The sequence below is a fragment of the Triplophysa dalaica genome, chromosome 20, assembly GCF_015846415.1.
Source record: "Triplophysa dalaica isolate WHDGS20190420 chromosome 20, ASM1584641v1, whole genome shotgun sequence".
Lineage (NCBI taxonomy): Eukaryota > Metazoa > Chordata > Actinopteri > Cypriniformes > Nemacheilidae > Triplophysa > Triplophysa dalaica.
In genome coordinates, this window is record NC_079561.1 from 3,417,914 (window position 1) to 3,435,000 (window position 17,087).

Here is a 17,087-nt window from a genome sequence, read left to right on the forward strand (position 1 = left end):
GTCTTTAGCCAGAAATATGTCTGTATATTAAAACATGAGTGCATCTTTAACCCCATTCCATAATGAGATGAGGTTTCACTCAATCACCTCATGATGCATCTGATTTCTCAATATACTGGCCCTTTCCTTCTCAGGGAAAAGATATGTTCATCACTTCAGAATTTTTATGTTTCCCCAATATTTTCATTAGCCATGTAGCATAAAATAATACTGTATTTTATACTGTATACTGTATTTAAAAAATATATTTTTATTTGTGTTATTTTATTGATCTTAAAATCATATGGTTAATTAAAAAATCAAAACAAAAACCCAATGACCCCTTAAAATCACTTTTGGTGTAAAACATTGATTTGGTTTGATAAGACCTGATCTATGTTAGCCAACAATACCGTGATCTGTGTGTTTCGCTGATAAATCAATGCACATGTTGAAAGAAGAGAGTGTTTCTAGAACAACAGATGGCAAGGGTGTTGACCCTTGTAGGAAGGGTTTAGGGGGAGCTTCCTGTTCCTCAGGCCAGATGGTTCAGGTTTTCCTCGCATCCAAGGACAATAAGAGCCAGACACAATAAGGAAACATTGATCTTGCCGTTTTTAACTGCCCTTTACTCCACAGTCTGTTATTCTTTGCTCCAAAGCTTATGACCTGATCTTGACTCTTTGGGCCAAACATCAGCATGTTTGCTAAGTGACCTTGAAATTAAAAGCCTTCACTATACTTAATATAAATGTGATTGAACGTAGAATGATGGGCTAACTGAATGCAAGATAAGCTTCTTAGCATTATACACATGGGAAGCGGATTACAACGATAAGTTTGCGGAAAAGCAAATCCGGTCCCTGTGTGCTACGGGTCTTGCATCATTTGTACCACATTTGTAACAGTTGAGGAGAGAAGGGAAAAGTCCTTACATTGGTTTTCATCTGTGATCCTGTAGGAGTCCGAGAAGATCATAGCTGAACTGAACGAAACCTGGGAGGAGAAGCTGAGGAAAACAGAGGCCATCCGTATGGAGAGGTCAGTGAGGACCTGCGTGCCATCTGGCTCCCTTCCTATTGTCCCTGTGGCCGTGCTCATCATGCCCGCAGGGAGTGTCTGCTATTTGCCCTAATGCCAGCCTGTACCAGTCACAATTCAAGTGTGAAATCACACCCTCCATGTTAACCTCTCCCCAACCAAACACACATTCATAATACATGAGATCATAACATTCACAGACCACACCGGCTCCTTAAAGGGACTTCACCCAAACATGAAAAATCAGTCATCATTTACTAACCATTAGATTGTTCCAAACCTGTTTACATTTCTTTGTTTTGCTGAACACACAGGAATAAATTTGGAAAAATTTCAGATCTCGCCCCCCCATTGATTCCCATAGTAGGGAAAATTAAACTTTGGGAGTCAATGGGGGGCGAGATCTGAAATTCTTCTAAGTATCTTCTTGTGTATTCAGCAAAACAAAGGAATTTATACAGGTTTGGAACAATGATGACAAAATTTTTATTTCTGGCTGAAGTATCTCTTTAAACTCAGTTCTTGTATTTGTATACATTTTTGTCTCTAAGTAGTCTTTCTAGATTTATCTCTCTCTCATTGCTCGTAAAGGAGTTAGGGAATGGGTTTTGATGAGCTGTGATTCTGCCTCCCTCAGAGAAGCGCTGTTGGCAGAAATGGGCGTGGCCATAAGAGAGGATGGAGGAACCCTGGGTGTCTTCTCTCCTAAAAAGGTACAACCCCCCAGCTCATCGACAATAATCACTGTCTCTGTCTGTCTCTTCCTTCTCACGTCTCATCCTGAACGTTTTCTTTCTTCACATTTCATCATCCATCTTTTTGTTTTTTCGTATTGCTGCCTTTTGCAATGGAACCCTATGTAGATTGGTTCTGATAGACCAGCATCGCTGTCTGTTGAAGACTTTAGTGTTTATTTTTCCAATCAGGTTTGTGGACTTGCAACCACTTAAAACTAATTTTCCTGCAACAAAATTACAGTTAGAAATTGTTCCTGTAGTAAGTCCCTGGGTATAGATTTATAAACATGTGTGTTTCTTCTTGTCACCTCCTATCTTAGTATATAGGGATGAACATTATAGAACCGAATAGATTTATATTCCGATGGTTAAATAGAGACTGAAACTCTAACATGACAGCAGCTGGATTCTTCAAGGACGGATGCTTGTGTGCGTCATAAAACTGTCATTAGTGCAATTTGCCATCACAGTTTACAATACTCACATTGTCTTCGTAGTGTTCTTCCCTTAAACACTTCAACACATTCAACCTGTTTCTAGAACAGCCCAATTCTGAGCTCTCCTCTTCTATTTGTTTACATTTGTTTGTCTCCATAATCATATTGTCATTTAATTTCATTTTTATTTCTCTATGGGATCTCTCTATTATTATGCTGCCTGTCAGCTATTCGTTGAAAGGCCGTGTGAACTCTATACCGACTTTAATGGGGTGTTTTCCCCAAAAAAGGTTGGTGATTAAGTGATAGATTAGGTGTGCAGTTGTTTTAAAGTTGTGTCCTGATGTTTAGTTATTATCTCCTTGTTTGTAGCACCTTTGTAAATATTTTTTTTCTTGTTTACAATGTTTCTCATTGTGATTTTGGCATTTAACTTCATTATTAAAGGGGTCATATGTCGCGAATACGTGTTTTTCTGTGTCTTTGGTGTGTTATAAGTTTCCCATGCATGTATTAGACACGTAACATTGCAAAAATAAAGTGTCGGAAAAAATCACGCGTTCTAGCTAGAAGCGAATGCTCACCCAGACCTGCCTGAAACGCCTCGTGTAACCACACCGACACAATCGAAGAAAGTTTGTGGTATGATTTGACTAAGACCGCCCAAATGTAAACGTAAGTAAGGTGGGCGTACTGGTCAGTACATTTGCTTTGGAACATGATGTTCCAAATATGGTCAAAGGTGTTACATTTCCGTCACACGCTTGCAGTATTCAACCAATCACTACGCGCTGGTTAACTGGCTAATCATAGCATACCTCGCCTTTCAGAGCGATGAGCTTTGTAAAAAATCTGCGACTTTCAGAGAGGCGGGGCAAAAAACAGCGTTTTTATCCTTAAATCGTGTATACACATTGCATAACATCTAAAACAAATGATAATATTCATTAAAGCCGTGTCATACGACCCCTTTAAATTGGTCTATTAGTATGATCGCAAATGTACAGAAGTGACATCAGAATTATTTGACCATTTGACTTATGACTCCAATTCTCATCGACCTTATTTCCCTACAGACCCCTCACCTGGTGAATCTAAATGAAGATCCTTTGATGTCAGAATGTCTTCTCTATTATATCAAAGATGGAAAAACAAGGTATGAAAGCACCTCCGTCAATGTCAGAAGTTTCAAACTCTGTACGTTACATCCAGTCCAGATTTCACACGGTGATGTTTACTGCTTTGATCTTGGCATTTTTGATCTTGGGAGTTTTTCCCGCAATGTCTTTCCTACTTCGGATGAAACGTTAGCCAAATGCATCATAAATGAAACGAAGTGCATTTAAACTAGAATTTGATCCGTATACGATCCCGTGGGCATTGAACCCATGACCTTTGGGTTTCTAATGCCATGCTCGAACCGGGAGCTCCCTACGTCATTTCTTAGGCTCACACACTTCATACAGCACAGTTCATTGGTTTATGTACGAGTATCCTCCGTAATAATTAAGATGAATGTGTTGTGTTTTGACAGGGTGGGTCAGGCAGATGCAGAGAGGAGACAGGACATTGTTCTAAGTGGAGCGCACATCAAAGAAGAGCACTGTATCTTCCGCAGCGAGAGGAATGCCAACGGAGACGGTTCGAACACTACATTATCCATACGAGTTTAATTTGCATGCAAAGTGTTGAATGTTGAATCAATGTTTTCCACTGAATGAATTACAAGTAACATACAAAGATCAGCCTTGGCGCTGAGATTAATGGCTCCTCTACTGTTTCTATAGTGATCGTCACGTTGGAGCCATGTGAGGGATCTGAAACATACGTGAACGGAAAACGTGTGAATTCTTCAGTCCAGCTGCGCTCAGGTGAGTCACCGACGGCTGCAGCTTGGTAAATTATAGTCATTTTAAAATGTATATGTGTGCCGTGTGACTCCATCCTGTATGTTTCCTCAGGTAACCGCATTATCATGGGAAAGAACCACGTGTTCCGCTTTAACCACCCTGAGCAGGCTCGCGCGGAGCGTGAGAAAACCCCAACGGCGGAGACCCCCGTAGAGCCGGTGGACTGGACCTTTGCCCAAAGAGAACTGCTGGAGAAACAGGGTATCGACATGAAGCAAGAGATGGAGAAGAGGTACTAAAGGCATCATAGGAGAGTTTAAGGTTCATGGACAGAATTGGTTTGTGAGCGAATTTATTTCCACGACGTTTTTAAACAAGCTTAAATGCAGATACCTTGGAGGTACATAGGGGCTTGTTTCTTTAGCTTTACTTCTATCAAGCGCAAAATATTTGAAGGGTACCACAAATCCTAGCTAATGCGTAGTTTAGGGATGAACAGCCAACCAAAGCTCGATGTGTAAAGATTCCCCCCACCAGAGTTTAAGCTCTTAAAGCCATGGTATGCAAGCATATATGAATTGTGGAATTGTAAGAAGGATTATCTAGTAGAAATACACTGGGCGTAAGAGCGAGCAGCTTTCTGATGCACTGTATTATATTCAGGCTAACAGAGATGGAGATCCTGTATAAGAAAGAGAAGGAGGAGGCCGACCAACTGCTCGAACAACAGCGACTGGTAAGGCTGATACACTTTGATACTTCCTGTTCCGTTGTTTATAGACTTTCTGTTCAATTGGGCCTATCAGAAACGCTCATTAGATTGAGGGGAAAGATGTGCCATTTTCTTTGAGTAAAACAGCCCCTAGTTTTCTCTTTGCTCTGCTGAAGTCCAAGCAGCACTAATTCTGCACTCTTAGCTCGAGACTTGTGTGTTTGTGTCTGTGTGTGTGAGAGAGAAAAACTTCTCCCAGTGCATGGCTGAATCTCTTTGCATGGAAACTGAATCCACTCTTGTCTGGATTGACATACCATATGGTTGCTGATATGGACTGATATTCAGTTTGATACAGCAAGTGTTTTCTTATTTAATGTTCCCTTCTTTGGTAGATTTGAGAATTTAACTTTGCAAAACAGCATCAGCAGAAGAAAACCTTTTTTTTGTGTTAATCTTGTACAAGTGATGGGCAGTAGATGAGTGTGGACTATGATCACACAATCATTGGCTTTAGGGGTGTAACAGTATGATTTATTGCAATACAAAAAAATTTGATGTAGGATACGACATTCGTTTAATCCAATTGGTTGAGCTGACAACATGTGATCTGTGTCAACATACTGTATATAGTTTTAATGTTTCCTTTTAGTTCGTTTTTTGCTTGTACTACTTTATGTAGTTCTCTCTTCGCATTTAGCTTTGCTTTCTTTAAATTCCTTCTTACATTTAAATTTCCAAAGTAATTTAAAACTTTTCGGTGACAGATTTATTACATTTTTAATCTATGTTTTTTGTCTTTATAAAAAATAAGACATTATATTGAAAATTGTTAAAGTGATACTTCACCCAAATAGTCATCATTCACTCACCTTCGAGTCTGTATACATTTATTTGTTCTGATGAAGAGAGAGAAAGATATTTGGAAGAATGCTTGTAATCAAACAGATCTTGACCCCATTGACTCCCATAGTAGGAACAAAAATATTTTATCATTTTTTGTTGGTGTGTTTAACGCAAAAGAAGACATTTTTAAGAATGTAGGACATTTTTTAGAATGTTGTATTTTTTCCTACTATGGTAGTCAATGGGGGCAAAATCTGTCTGGCTACAAGCATTCTTCCAAATATCTTTCTCTGTGTTCATCCGGACAAAGAAATGTATACAGATTTGGAGCAACTCGGAGGTGAGTAAATGATGACAGAATTTCCATTTTTGTGTTAAGTATCCCTTTAATGTTTTAGAAATAAAATCTACTGTATTTGTATTCATTTCGTTTTTTACATTACGTTTAAAAATTGAAATATCATTGTAATTGTGAACCCAGTATTGCGTATCGTTACACACCTAACCGCCTTGAGATTATTTTTATTTATTTCCCAATTTTACACACTGATGATCATATTACTGTGTAGACCCCCCCAAAAAATTAATGTCATGTATATAAGTCAGTAAAGCACTGAAAAAAGTGACCAATAGGCCCATCGCTATATTAAATCGGTTATTGGTTTTCCACATAAACTGGCGTCAAACGGGCTCTTTATTGGATAATTCTGTTTGCTGCTTTTGCATGGTTTGTTTTTGTAGCATGTTTAACAGATTAATTTACAGGGTACTTAGTACCTCATTAAGCATTTGTTGCTGAGCGGTGTTTATAATCTGATCTAGCGTTTTATTTACCCAAATAGATTTTATTCCTTCTGAGTTTGTTGGTTTTCTCAATGCAATTGCTGATATTTCCAATGCATTGTTGCCATAACCCAGATTTCTGCTCTAGTTGATGAAGGCTAGTGACAATGTGGTTTCTCATTGATGTCTGTAGCTTCCTCTTTGAGTTGCAAACGTCTGTGTCCGGCCGGATACAGAGGGCATGCTATAACACAGCTATTCATGCTGGGGGTCTAAAATCAGTGATGACAAGCTCTCCAATGCTCAGATGGTCTCATCCATATAATCTCACGTACAGATCGACAGATATCCCAGAATACACCGATTACACACGAGATCACGATAACATGGTCACCAGCTGTCTCCTGTGTTATTTGACTGTGATTTTTGTCTTTTGTTTTCTTGACCTGGAAAATGAGAAACTGCATTTTCTCTCGACTAACCCTGTAACTTTAGAGGATGAAATCGATGCTTTTAACCACTTTCTAGCCTGTCCTCTTTTTCTTTACTGACCTGTATTAAACACGCAAGAGTCTAACCCACTGCTAGAGCTAAACAACTCTAAAACCAAATCTTCTGTGTCAAGGACTTCTTATGAGGGAATGAAGCTAAACTCTTCGGGCTTTGCTGCATGCCACTGAAGCATAATTGGGGTGCAACTTTCAAGAACTCTAATTGAAGAGGATGTGATGAATATAAAAGTTGCCAACAAAAAGAAAGCATCGCAACAACAAAACATCAGATCAGAGCAACATCTGTCCCCTTTTTGTTGCCATTTTTCTCATAATCATGACAGTCATGCCTGCATTTACTCTTTATATAATGATATGCAATTTGGGAATTGTCTTAACTTGAATGTGTATCTGCACATGTTCTTCCATGTACTTGTAAATGGCATTAATAGATGTGCAGTGTTGATCCGAAAGTATACAAAAATACAACATAAATGCAAGCACACATCATGTTTAAAATAGTTTGAAATATAAAGTTTATCTGATGTACATATTATAGTACAAGGTCATCAGACAGGTACATTTAAAAAACGATTTATAAGAGATTTTTTAATGTAAACAAACTTTGTAACATTTTTTGGTAGCGGTGCTTCTGCTTTCATCATAACTCATTACCCACAAAGCATCATCTCATATTTTGAGGTTCCCATTTTGCATATCACAACACTGTTCATTCTTTAAAGAAAACAGTCCTTTTGATTTGGATTTCCCATTTTAATTTTCCCATTTTGTTTTTCGCACTCTTTTGGTTTGTTTCCTGTTTTGTTCTCTTAAGGACGGCGATTCTGATAGTGGTGACGACTCTGATAAGAGGTCGTGCGAAGAGAGCTGGAGACTCATCACGTCTTTGAGGGAGAAACTCCCTCCCAGCAAGCTCCAAACCATAGTCAAAAAGTGTGGCTTACCCAGCAGCGGTAAAAGACGAGAGCTGGTCAAAATGTACCAAATCCCTCAGCGTCGTCGCCTCACGAAAGACTCCAAATGGGTGACCATCTCTGATCTAAAGATCCAGGCAGTCAAAGAAATTTGCTACGAAGTGGCCCTTAATGATTTCCGTCACACCCGTCAAGAGATTGAAGCTCTGGCTATAGTGAAAATGAAGGAACTGTGCGCGGCCTACAACAAGAAAGACCCGAACGAGCGAGACTCCTGGAGAGCCGTCGCACGAGACGTTTGGGACACCGTAGGGGTTGGGGACGAACGAATCGAGGATGTCATCACCAACGGGCGTGGTGTGACAGACATGGACGACCTGAAGGTGCACATAGACAAGTTGGAAGACATCCTGCATGAGGTCAAAAAGCAGAACAACACGAAGGATGAGGAAATCCGAGCTCTCAGGAATAAAATGCTGAAGATGGAACAAGTAATCCCGTTGATCTCCAACGAGGCTCAGGAGAAACCCAGAAATGGTGGACTGATGAGGGCTCGTAGTTCCAGCGAAGGTAAAGTTCCTGAGGAGAAGCCTGATGGTGAACAATTTGAAGAGCCTGTGTGCAATATGATGGAGAATGATACTTCCTTTCAACGTGGACGTATGCAGTGGATGCGCCAAGAACAGATACGCCTGAAGAACCTCCAGCAACAAGAGATTTCCAAGCAGCTCCGAAGGCAAAACGGCCCCCATCGCTTCATCCCTCCTGAAGATCGTAAGCTCCGCTTCCCCTTCAAGAGTAACCCCAAACATCGCAACTCATGGACCCCCGGCACTCATATCATTATTACAGACAAACAGGTCATTGAGTTGAAAGTTCCCAAAGAAGCAGTTGAAGAAGAGGAGAACGCGGACGAAGTGGTCGAACCGAAAGAACGGGTGGTGCCCACCATCCAGACACAGCCTACCCTTCCAAGCCCCATGGGTCCACGTCGAAGCAAAGACCTAGAGCAGGGCCTTTATAATAGGCAAAATCAAGGCCAAAAACTCCATGAACGAGGCCGAAGTAACTCCTTCAACAACAGCCAGAGATCCTCAGACTCGGAGCCGTTGCATTCTGGGAACCGGAAGCCGCCCCATCCCCAACAAGCTTTTTACCAGCCACGCTACAACCAAAACCAACCTCACCATTATCCACAACATCAGTATGCGCAATCCTTTCATTACAATACGGAAGGCAACAACCACTACCAGCACTACCCACCCAACCAGCACCACAACAACTTTCACACACCACCCCGCATGCGCAGGCAAATGTCGGCCCCCAATTTGAAGGGCGGTCGAGAAACCGCCGTGTGAGGGCGTAGATTCGTGTACAGAACTAGATGACACTACAATCGCACTTCATAGACTCGCAGAGAATCATCACAGCATTGGACAGCTTGTCCCCATTGAACGTGTTCTTGTTGTTTGCTGATCCAAATTGCATTTGTCATTTCACGAGCACCTTCCATTAACAGTACGATCTCCATCTATGTTAGCTATGCAAATGGGATGTAGCAATAAGTGGACTGGTTAAGGTGTCCAAGCCACAACGAAGTGTCAGAACAGTTTTCTTGATACGTACCAAGAAAATAATCATTTAGTTGAAGTATTGTAAATGACAAGTATTGGGAGCACGCATCATTTCTTGGCCGTAGTATTAACTTTAGTTAAAACCTAAATTGTGTGTTGTTTTCTTTTTAGAATATTTAGGAGACGCCATCACAGATTTTAAAAGTACCCTACTTTAACACTGTTTTCTCTTAGTTTACCTTGTTTGCTGCTGGTCCGGACAGTCCGAGTTTATCTAAGCAAGGAAACATGCAATAACCACTGTACTCCAACATTTCATAAGGACTGTCCAAGAATGATAAGATTAAATAATTACTTGAATTATAAGTTGAAGTAGCACTATATTTACGATCATGTTTGCTGCATTTAAAGGTAAAGTTCACTCAAAAATAAGAATTCTGTCATTATTTACTCAAAACCTGTATGACTTTCTTCTGGAGAGACACAAACGATTTTGAAGAATGTAGGTAATCAAACAACATTGGCTCCTTTGACTTCCATTGTATGGATGCAAACCAAACAGACATTTCTCAAAATTTATTCTTTTGTGTTCCACGGATGAAAAAAGTCATTTTGATATAAACAGTCGAATTTCACAATGGTGAATACATTTATGATAAAATGTTCTTTTTTGGGTGAATTGTCTCTTTTTGGTGATAATTAATATCCTGTCATCATTTGCTCACCCTCAGATTGTTCGTTCTGTATGAATTTCTGCTAAACACAAAGGAAGATATTTAGAAGAATGTCAGTAACCGAGCAGATCTCGTCCCCCATTTACTGCCATAGTAGGGAAAGTTAAAGTTAATTCTAAGGGAGTCAATGGGGGACGAGATCTGCACAGTAACTGACATTCTACCAAATACCTTCCTTTGAGTTTAGCAGAACAAATAACTATATACAGGTTTGAACAATCCGAGGGTGAGTAAAAGATGACAGAATTTTGGGGTGAACTATCCCTTTAAGATGCATAGATAACATATTAAGTAAATGCTGGAATCACAAGGTTAACAGTCAACATTTTATCTTCTTGAATGTTTCTCAATGTATGTCATAGATGCAAATGACATTTTTACTGTTGCATTTTATACAGATCGTTTTAATTGGGGTCCTTGGGTTGGTGCTTTCCCGGTCGAATTTGAAAGTTGACGGCGAAGGCCTTTTTATTACTGCCTTATGTAGATGAGTAAAGTATTATGAAGATGTGCTTTAAAAAGTGCCTTATTGACTCATTGATGTGTCATTAATGAAATATCTCTCAAAGTATATTCCGATGGTCTCTGCTTTGCAATCTTCCTAATGTAAATAATAGCAATAGCAATATATATACAAAATTGTACTAAATGTAAATCACTCTTTTAATGCAAAATATTCTTCCCCGCCTGTTTGTTTTTAAACAGAATGAACTGCCGCTCAAAGATTAGATCTGCCTTACTTTAAGCACAGACCTATCGACACAAAGCATCCATGTCTATAAAGGCATGTTATTGAGCAGCACTATAAAGAGTGTGCTTTGCATCTATTGTTTCACTGAACTATCTGGTGGACTCGGATCCTCTGTGTTGGGGGGGTCAGTCTGTTCCCACGGGATGGAGTCAGTGTTCTAGAACACTCTGCTGTTCTTCTCGATCACAGCATGATTATCGCATTTATTTTCGAATGTCTGCTGTGTGCTTCCATGGTTTCCAAGTCTAGTTTTAAAAACCTGTAGAAGATTCTGTTGGTTTAGGGACAGAAAAGCCTCGAAGGACAAATCAGATTTGCGAGACGGGTGTATGATAATGCATTTTTGTTGCATTTTCTTGTTTAACTTGAATTCACGTCTTACATATGTAATACCACCTAACGTTTTACTTTTTACTTACTTTTAAGACTGATTTGATTTTCTGCACCCACAATCTTCTCAATCACTAGAATTAAATTACATTCTTATACTTAAGGCTTTGTACTATTTTTCTGCTTAAGCCTTCATGTTATTGCTTGCCTCAGTGCCCGACCGCGACCCTTTACCAGCTATGTATTACCAAAGCACATGAAGTTGGCCAAATTGGTCAGAAGTCCATTCGTAAACAATTTCATACGAACTCAGAACTTGAATGTTTTTGTTGCCAGAAATGCTGCCTTGTTTTTTACAACCCTGGGTTTTGGTTAAGTGAATCGTATTTGTATAAAACACGACTGCTGATGGAGACCCTCCTGAAGGAAAAATATACATTTCGATCATTTATTTTGTCAAATCTTCAAACTGGATTTGTAAGGAAAGCAGGACTTTGCTTTAACGGTGAAGTGGAAGCTAATTTGATATACAGTCATTTTTTACATTACATTACACACGTGACATAGAGATCTTGTCTCCATAGCACAATCGTATCTCTGACCTCAGATCTGCCGTAGAAAACTGCTTGATAATCTAGGCATCCTATTTCCCTGCTCCGATAAACAATGTTACCATAACAGTGATGAACGGTAATATATGGTGCTCTCAAGAGAATGTATAAAATCAACTGAACAATGTATTTGTCTCTTTTTAAAGGTATATGTCACAGTGTTTGTTCAGTGTTTGTCTATACGCAGTGGTTATATCACGTGCCACTTGTTTTGGGGGCAATTTTGTGCAACATATGATCTTTTGTGCTCAAATATATTGTTGATGGTTTACTAATATTTCTTTTACATTGTGAATTTTGCTGAACATCGGATTTCAATGGCTGAAATAAAGAGGAAATATAATGACTGTTTGAGCCAAGTGTTTTAAACTCCCATTGCTTTTGTCACTGATTTTAGGTCTTTTAGTATATTTGACGTCTTCGTTTCATTATTGGTCTTGATCTCATAATGACAGTCATTTTGAGTAAAGTTTTATTCTGCACAGTATATTTCATTTCAAGTTAGCTCTAAAAAAAAACAAAGAAAATGTAATCTGCATGAAGTACAATTAGTGTTGTTTACTTTTTGAGACTATAGATTCTATTGTGTAAAACAACAAAAATTCTGTTAAATCTAACGCATAATCCTAAATTGCAAAATGAAGTAAAATTCAAGTTGCATTTAGATAAAAGTATAAACATTTTGATGCTTTGCTACAGGCAGTAGGGAACCATCCTTGATTTACGAATTTGAAACCTGATGAAGTGAAATTAAATAAATAATTCATATTAAAAAACAGTAAATGTGTTGCCTGGCAGTACAGATGTGAGAGGATGACATCAGTCGTATCTATTAGACAGGGTGTGTGTGTGGTCCACTAAGGGTTTGTTTGTCGGTAATAAGGTCTTGCATGTTACATGTGGTTCTCTGGAACCGGCTTCTGATTGGCTGATGTCGGCTGTGCTCTCTCTTCATCACACCTTCTCAAAGGTCTATGAGAGTAAACTGCAAGAGCTGCAGAAACAGGTGGAGACTCGCTCGCTGGCCGCAGAGACACCAGATGAAGAGGAAGAAGAGGAGGAAGAGGATGAAGGTAGAGCATTATAACCGTTTGCTTCATTACACAACTCGAACCCATTTGTCGAAAGATGTGCGTCTGATTTCAAATCGGATTTATTTATATATTGCTTTTTCATTCATCTACGTATAGATTCATCTGTCATTTTTTTCTGAGCATTTCCTATCAGCCAATCAGATTTGAGCGAGAGGAAATAAGGGTTGTACATCAACCTATTATGTATTTCTCTTAGATTTTTAGTGGTAGTTAAAGTGTGTAATTTTTTTGAGGATCGGTTGACAGAAATTCAATATAATATACATAACTAGGTCTTCAGAGGTGTATAAAGACCTTTATGTTTTCATTACCTTAGAATTCTGAGCTATTTCTATCTACATGTTGTTTCTACAGTAGCCCTAAACGGACAAACACAAAGATGTTTCGTAAATTCGTTCTCTCATTCAGTAGACGCGAACACGTAATGACATCTTAGTTCTGTGTGCTTCGAAACGGGTGGGTGAGCGATGGAGTGAGCCATTGGATGCGTTTCCCAACCTCACCACTAGATGCCGCTAAATTTCATAGACTGGACTTTTGAGGTTTAGTCTTTAGGATTGGAGTTAAATCGCATAGATGGTCATTTTTATTACTCAAGTCTGATTGGTTGATAGTAATACAGTTCCAGGACTTACAAGGATGTCAATCCATGAACACATCCTGGAGCACTAAATCTAGTCACTTAAAGTATATCACTGGCCTGGTGTTTATTTATATTCATACTCATCATATATCCTGTGCCATGCTGCAGTGCCCTGGACCCAGCACGAGTATGAACTCGCCCAGTGGGGTTTCAGGAAGTGGAGATACCATCAGTTCACCTCGCTCAGAGACCAGCTATGGGGTAATGCTGTGTATCTCAAAGAAGCCAATGCCATCAGCGTGGAGCTCAAGAAGAAGGTAAAGCACTGTAGTGGCATCGAAAAACATGGGTATAAAAATAATCGATATGTAACAGTATGTGTTTTAAATCACTTTGCTATATTTGTCCTGGTACCAGACAGACTGCAATTGTTGTCTATTTCTAATTTCATTTTCATGACTTAAGTGTTGTTTGTATACGTCTCTTTTATTCAGTTCCTCTGTGTATAACCTCATAAGACCCCTGCTGTATATCCCTGAGACAGTGCTGTTATGGATTTATCATGCGCTCTCGCTCGTTGGCTAGTATTAATAGCCGCAGCGAGGGCCGGGGAATTGTGTTTTTCATGGGGGGATAGATAAACATGATCTTTTAGTGCTGTATTTAATTTCGTTCTTTGCCTAGTCGATGCTCACTTTATCAAGAGCATCTTAAAAGAATGAACTTAGCCTAAAAGAGTGTCTTGCTCAAAGCCATCATGTGCTCAAAGTCCCGTCCTCGTGTCTCTTATCTTCACAATCCGGTCACAGGTCCAGTTCCAGTTTGTCTTACTTACTGACACGCTGTATTCCCCGCTGCCCCCTGAGCTGCTGCCTCCAGAGTCAGAGAAAGAGCGTGACGCAAGGCCTTTCCCTCGAACCGCGGTGGCTGTAGAGGTCCAAGACCTGAAGAATGGAGCCACTCACTATTGGTCCCTGGAGAAGCTGAAGTAAGCTTTTCCTCTTTTAAACACTTTTGGGCCACTTCCTCAATATAAGTTCATTTTTGACTGGATTTTTCTGTGCTTTTGCAGGCAGAGGCTGGATCAGATGAGAGAAATGTACGATCGAGCTGGGGAGATGGCCTCGTCCAATCAGGAAGAGGATGGAGAATGTGCCCTGACCGGCAGTGACCCGTTCTACGACCGTTTCCATTGGTTTAAACTGGTTGGGAGGTACGGTAGTCATGAAATCTTTTCGTGTGTCTTGTGTTTTTTATATTATGCTTTTTAAATGCACTGAAGTTTCGTTATTTGCCTTGATTATGAGTTAAAGTGTATATATGTTTATATCTGTGTGTAAAATGTTTTGTTTAGTGAAAGGGAAGGCCCATAAATCATTCCTGTGTTTGTTAAGTCATTGTCATGCATTTTTTTGTTGTTTTCTATTCATATTTAAATCCTTTTTATTATTTGGGGTTGTGTGTATAATTATTTATTTTCTTAATCATTTAAAACTTGTTTGATTTTTCCTCTGTTGTTGAGTAGCGTTTTATTTCAATAATGCACGTTTTTATTTTTTTAATTATTCACATTCATTTAAAATGGAATTTTATATACAAAATGTTTTAAGTTATTTGTCACTCATACATTTTAAATGTGTTGTTCTTTTGTTGACCTTTTTTGTTAAAGGTATTTATTTATTTATTCATCACATCCAGAATAAACGTTTGTGTTTTGTTTATGTCTGTGTACTGTGCATAATAATTGTATTGTTATATATATATATATATTATATATACACAGCGCACTGTCAAATTATATATTATTTATAAACACATACACGTGCATGCATATATTTAAGAAAATATAAAACTAATAAACATTTATAAATTATTGGTAAATATAGATAAATACATGTGAATATTTCTGTTTTGGAAGTACAAAACCTTTATTTTGGATGCGTTTAATTGTTTGAAACCTCTAATTTTATTGCATACTTATTTTCATTTTTTGTTTTTATGACTTTCCATTAATTAGAGAAGTTTTTAAACAAACCAAATATTAAGTTGTCAGGGTTCCCACATTCATGCAAAACCTGGAGATTTGTAAACAGTAATTCAAAAATATTGCTCTGAACAATTTTACTTTCATTAAAAATAGTTCTCATATTTCTTATCCAGTAAGCATAAACGGTCAAAATCGAAAGGTGTGGTAACCCTGATGTACTGTTATATGTACCTGTTGTGTGATATTGTTTTGTATTGTTTTGCGATGTCTATAAACTCTGGCTTGTGCTGCGTCCTACCCACACAACTTCTTTAGCTCACCTATTTTTCACGGCTGCGTGAACGAGCATCTGGTGGACCGAACGCCCTCACCCACCTTCTCCACCAGCGACTCTGAGATCACAGAGCTGGCTGATGAACGGCAGAGCGAGATGGAAGACTTGATAGACGACGAGGCCTTCATAGATGACGCCAGCTCTGATGCTGGAACAGAAGAGGGCTCCGACATCTTCAGTGATGGGCAGGACCCCTTTTATGACAGGTCCCCCTGGTTCATCCTGGTGGGCAGGTTGGTGGCGGCCACTGCTCGGAAAAACCTAAGTTGAGAATGAGTTTGAGGTGGTGTGAAGCTGTTGGTTGTGATCCAGCATCTTTTGAGAAGCATCACAAAAAATTTTATTGCAGGTTTTGATTTCTATCCAATAAAGAAGTACCTTGAAGCCAGAATAGAAAAGAAATCACTTATCTACGCAGTTCAATGTGTACTGTTCATCCTTGTGAGAAGTCATAAATTGTTGTTTAAAGATCTTTTATAGTTTAAAACCAAATTAATTGCTGATAAGAGAAACCACTCACAAAGCTCCACCAACTACCTCCAACTCTCCAATTACCTCACATATCAGAGCTCAACGTACAGTAACCTTCATCTGTTTGGTTTTACATTACCCCTCATGCATTGTGTTCATTTTCTTTTATGTTTACTAATTGTGTCTTTTCATTTCATTGTATAATTTTTTTTGCTATTTATTGAATTTAGTGCACTGTATGAGCTGTTATTTTTCAATCTGTTATACAAGAGAGACGTATTCTGAATCGATGCAGAGGCGTAAATGGACCTGCGTCATTATGACATCACTGATGCGATACACGGATACTCCATCTTGGCCTTGAGGCTGCCCACAGGGGGGAGGAGGAGCTTACAGACTGCAAACCGCTCCTGATATTCATTCCATTAAAAGACTTTGTGTGCCCCCTAGCTCCAGAAAACATAAATTCTTAGTCTCTTACTACATACCCATACACACTTTATTTCATATCATGTTTTTTGTTTATCCATGCAACCGTGGTTGGTGAATCATACGTTTAGGATTGGGCACACTTTAGAATTGAAAAAATGTGCTTGTTTTCGATTCATATGTTGCGCTTTGAATAGAGTTGGCTACGTCTCACAGGATGTCACATTGGCATTACAGAAGTGTTGAGGACATACTGCACAGTCAAACTACAGATGCATTTTATCCAACAGTTTTTTGAAGAAATAAAATTAATTTGTTCATTCATTTGAATTAATTATGCCTATTTATATCTTATTTTTTATTTCATCGGATGCACTG

The 17,087-nt window shown here is 38.9% G+C and overlaps 1 protein-coding gene across 8 annotated transcripts in view; it reads left to right on the forward strand.

Moving 5' to 3' along the window:
• Positions 1–17,087, forward strand: part of kif1b (kinesin family member 1B) — a 65,417-nt gene that overhangs the window by 30,771 nt on the left and 17,559 nt on the right. For 5 of the 8 annotated variants that reach the window (XM_056733711.1, XM_056733713.1, XM_056733714.1 and 2 more), the window contains 12 exons: positions 941–1,020; positions 1,658–1,733; positions 3,271–3,350; positions 3,729–3,835; positions 3,982–4,065; positions 4,156–4,336; positions 4,708–4,780; positions 12,782–12,884; positions 13,657–13,805; positions 14,298–14,476; positions 14,561–14,701; positions 15,791–16,042. In XM_056733711.1, coding sequence (XP_056589689.1) covers positions 941–1,020; positions 1,658–1,733; positions 3,271–3,350; positions 3,729–3,835; positions 3,982–4,065; positions 4,156–4,336; positions 4,708–4,780; positions 12,782–12,884; positions 13,657–13,805; positions 14,298–14,476; positions 14,561–14,701; positions 15,791–16,042 — 1,505 coding nt within the window. The remainder of the gene's footprint in view (positions 1–940; positions 1,021–1,657; positions 1,734–3,270; positions 3,351–3,728; positions 3,836–3,981; positions 4,066–4,155; positions 4,337–4,707; positions 4,781–12,781; positions 12,885–13,656; positions 13,806–14,297; positions 14,477–14,560; positions 14,702–15,790; positions 16,043–17,087) is intronic. The other 3 variants (XM_056733717.1, XM_056733718.1, XM_056733719.1) reach the window with 1 other exon arrangement.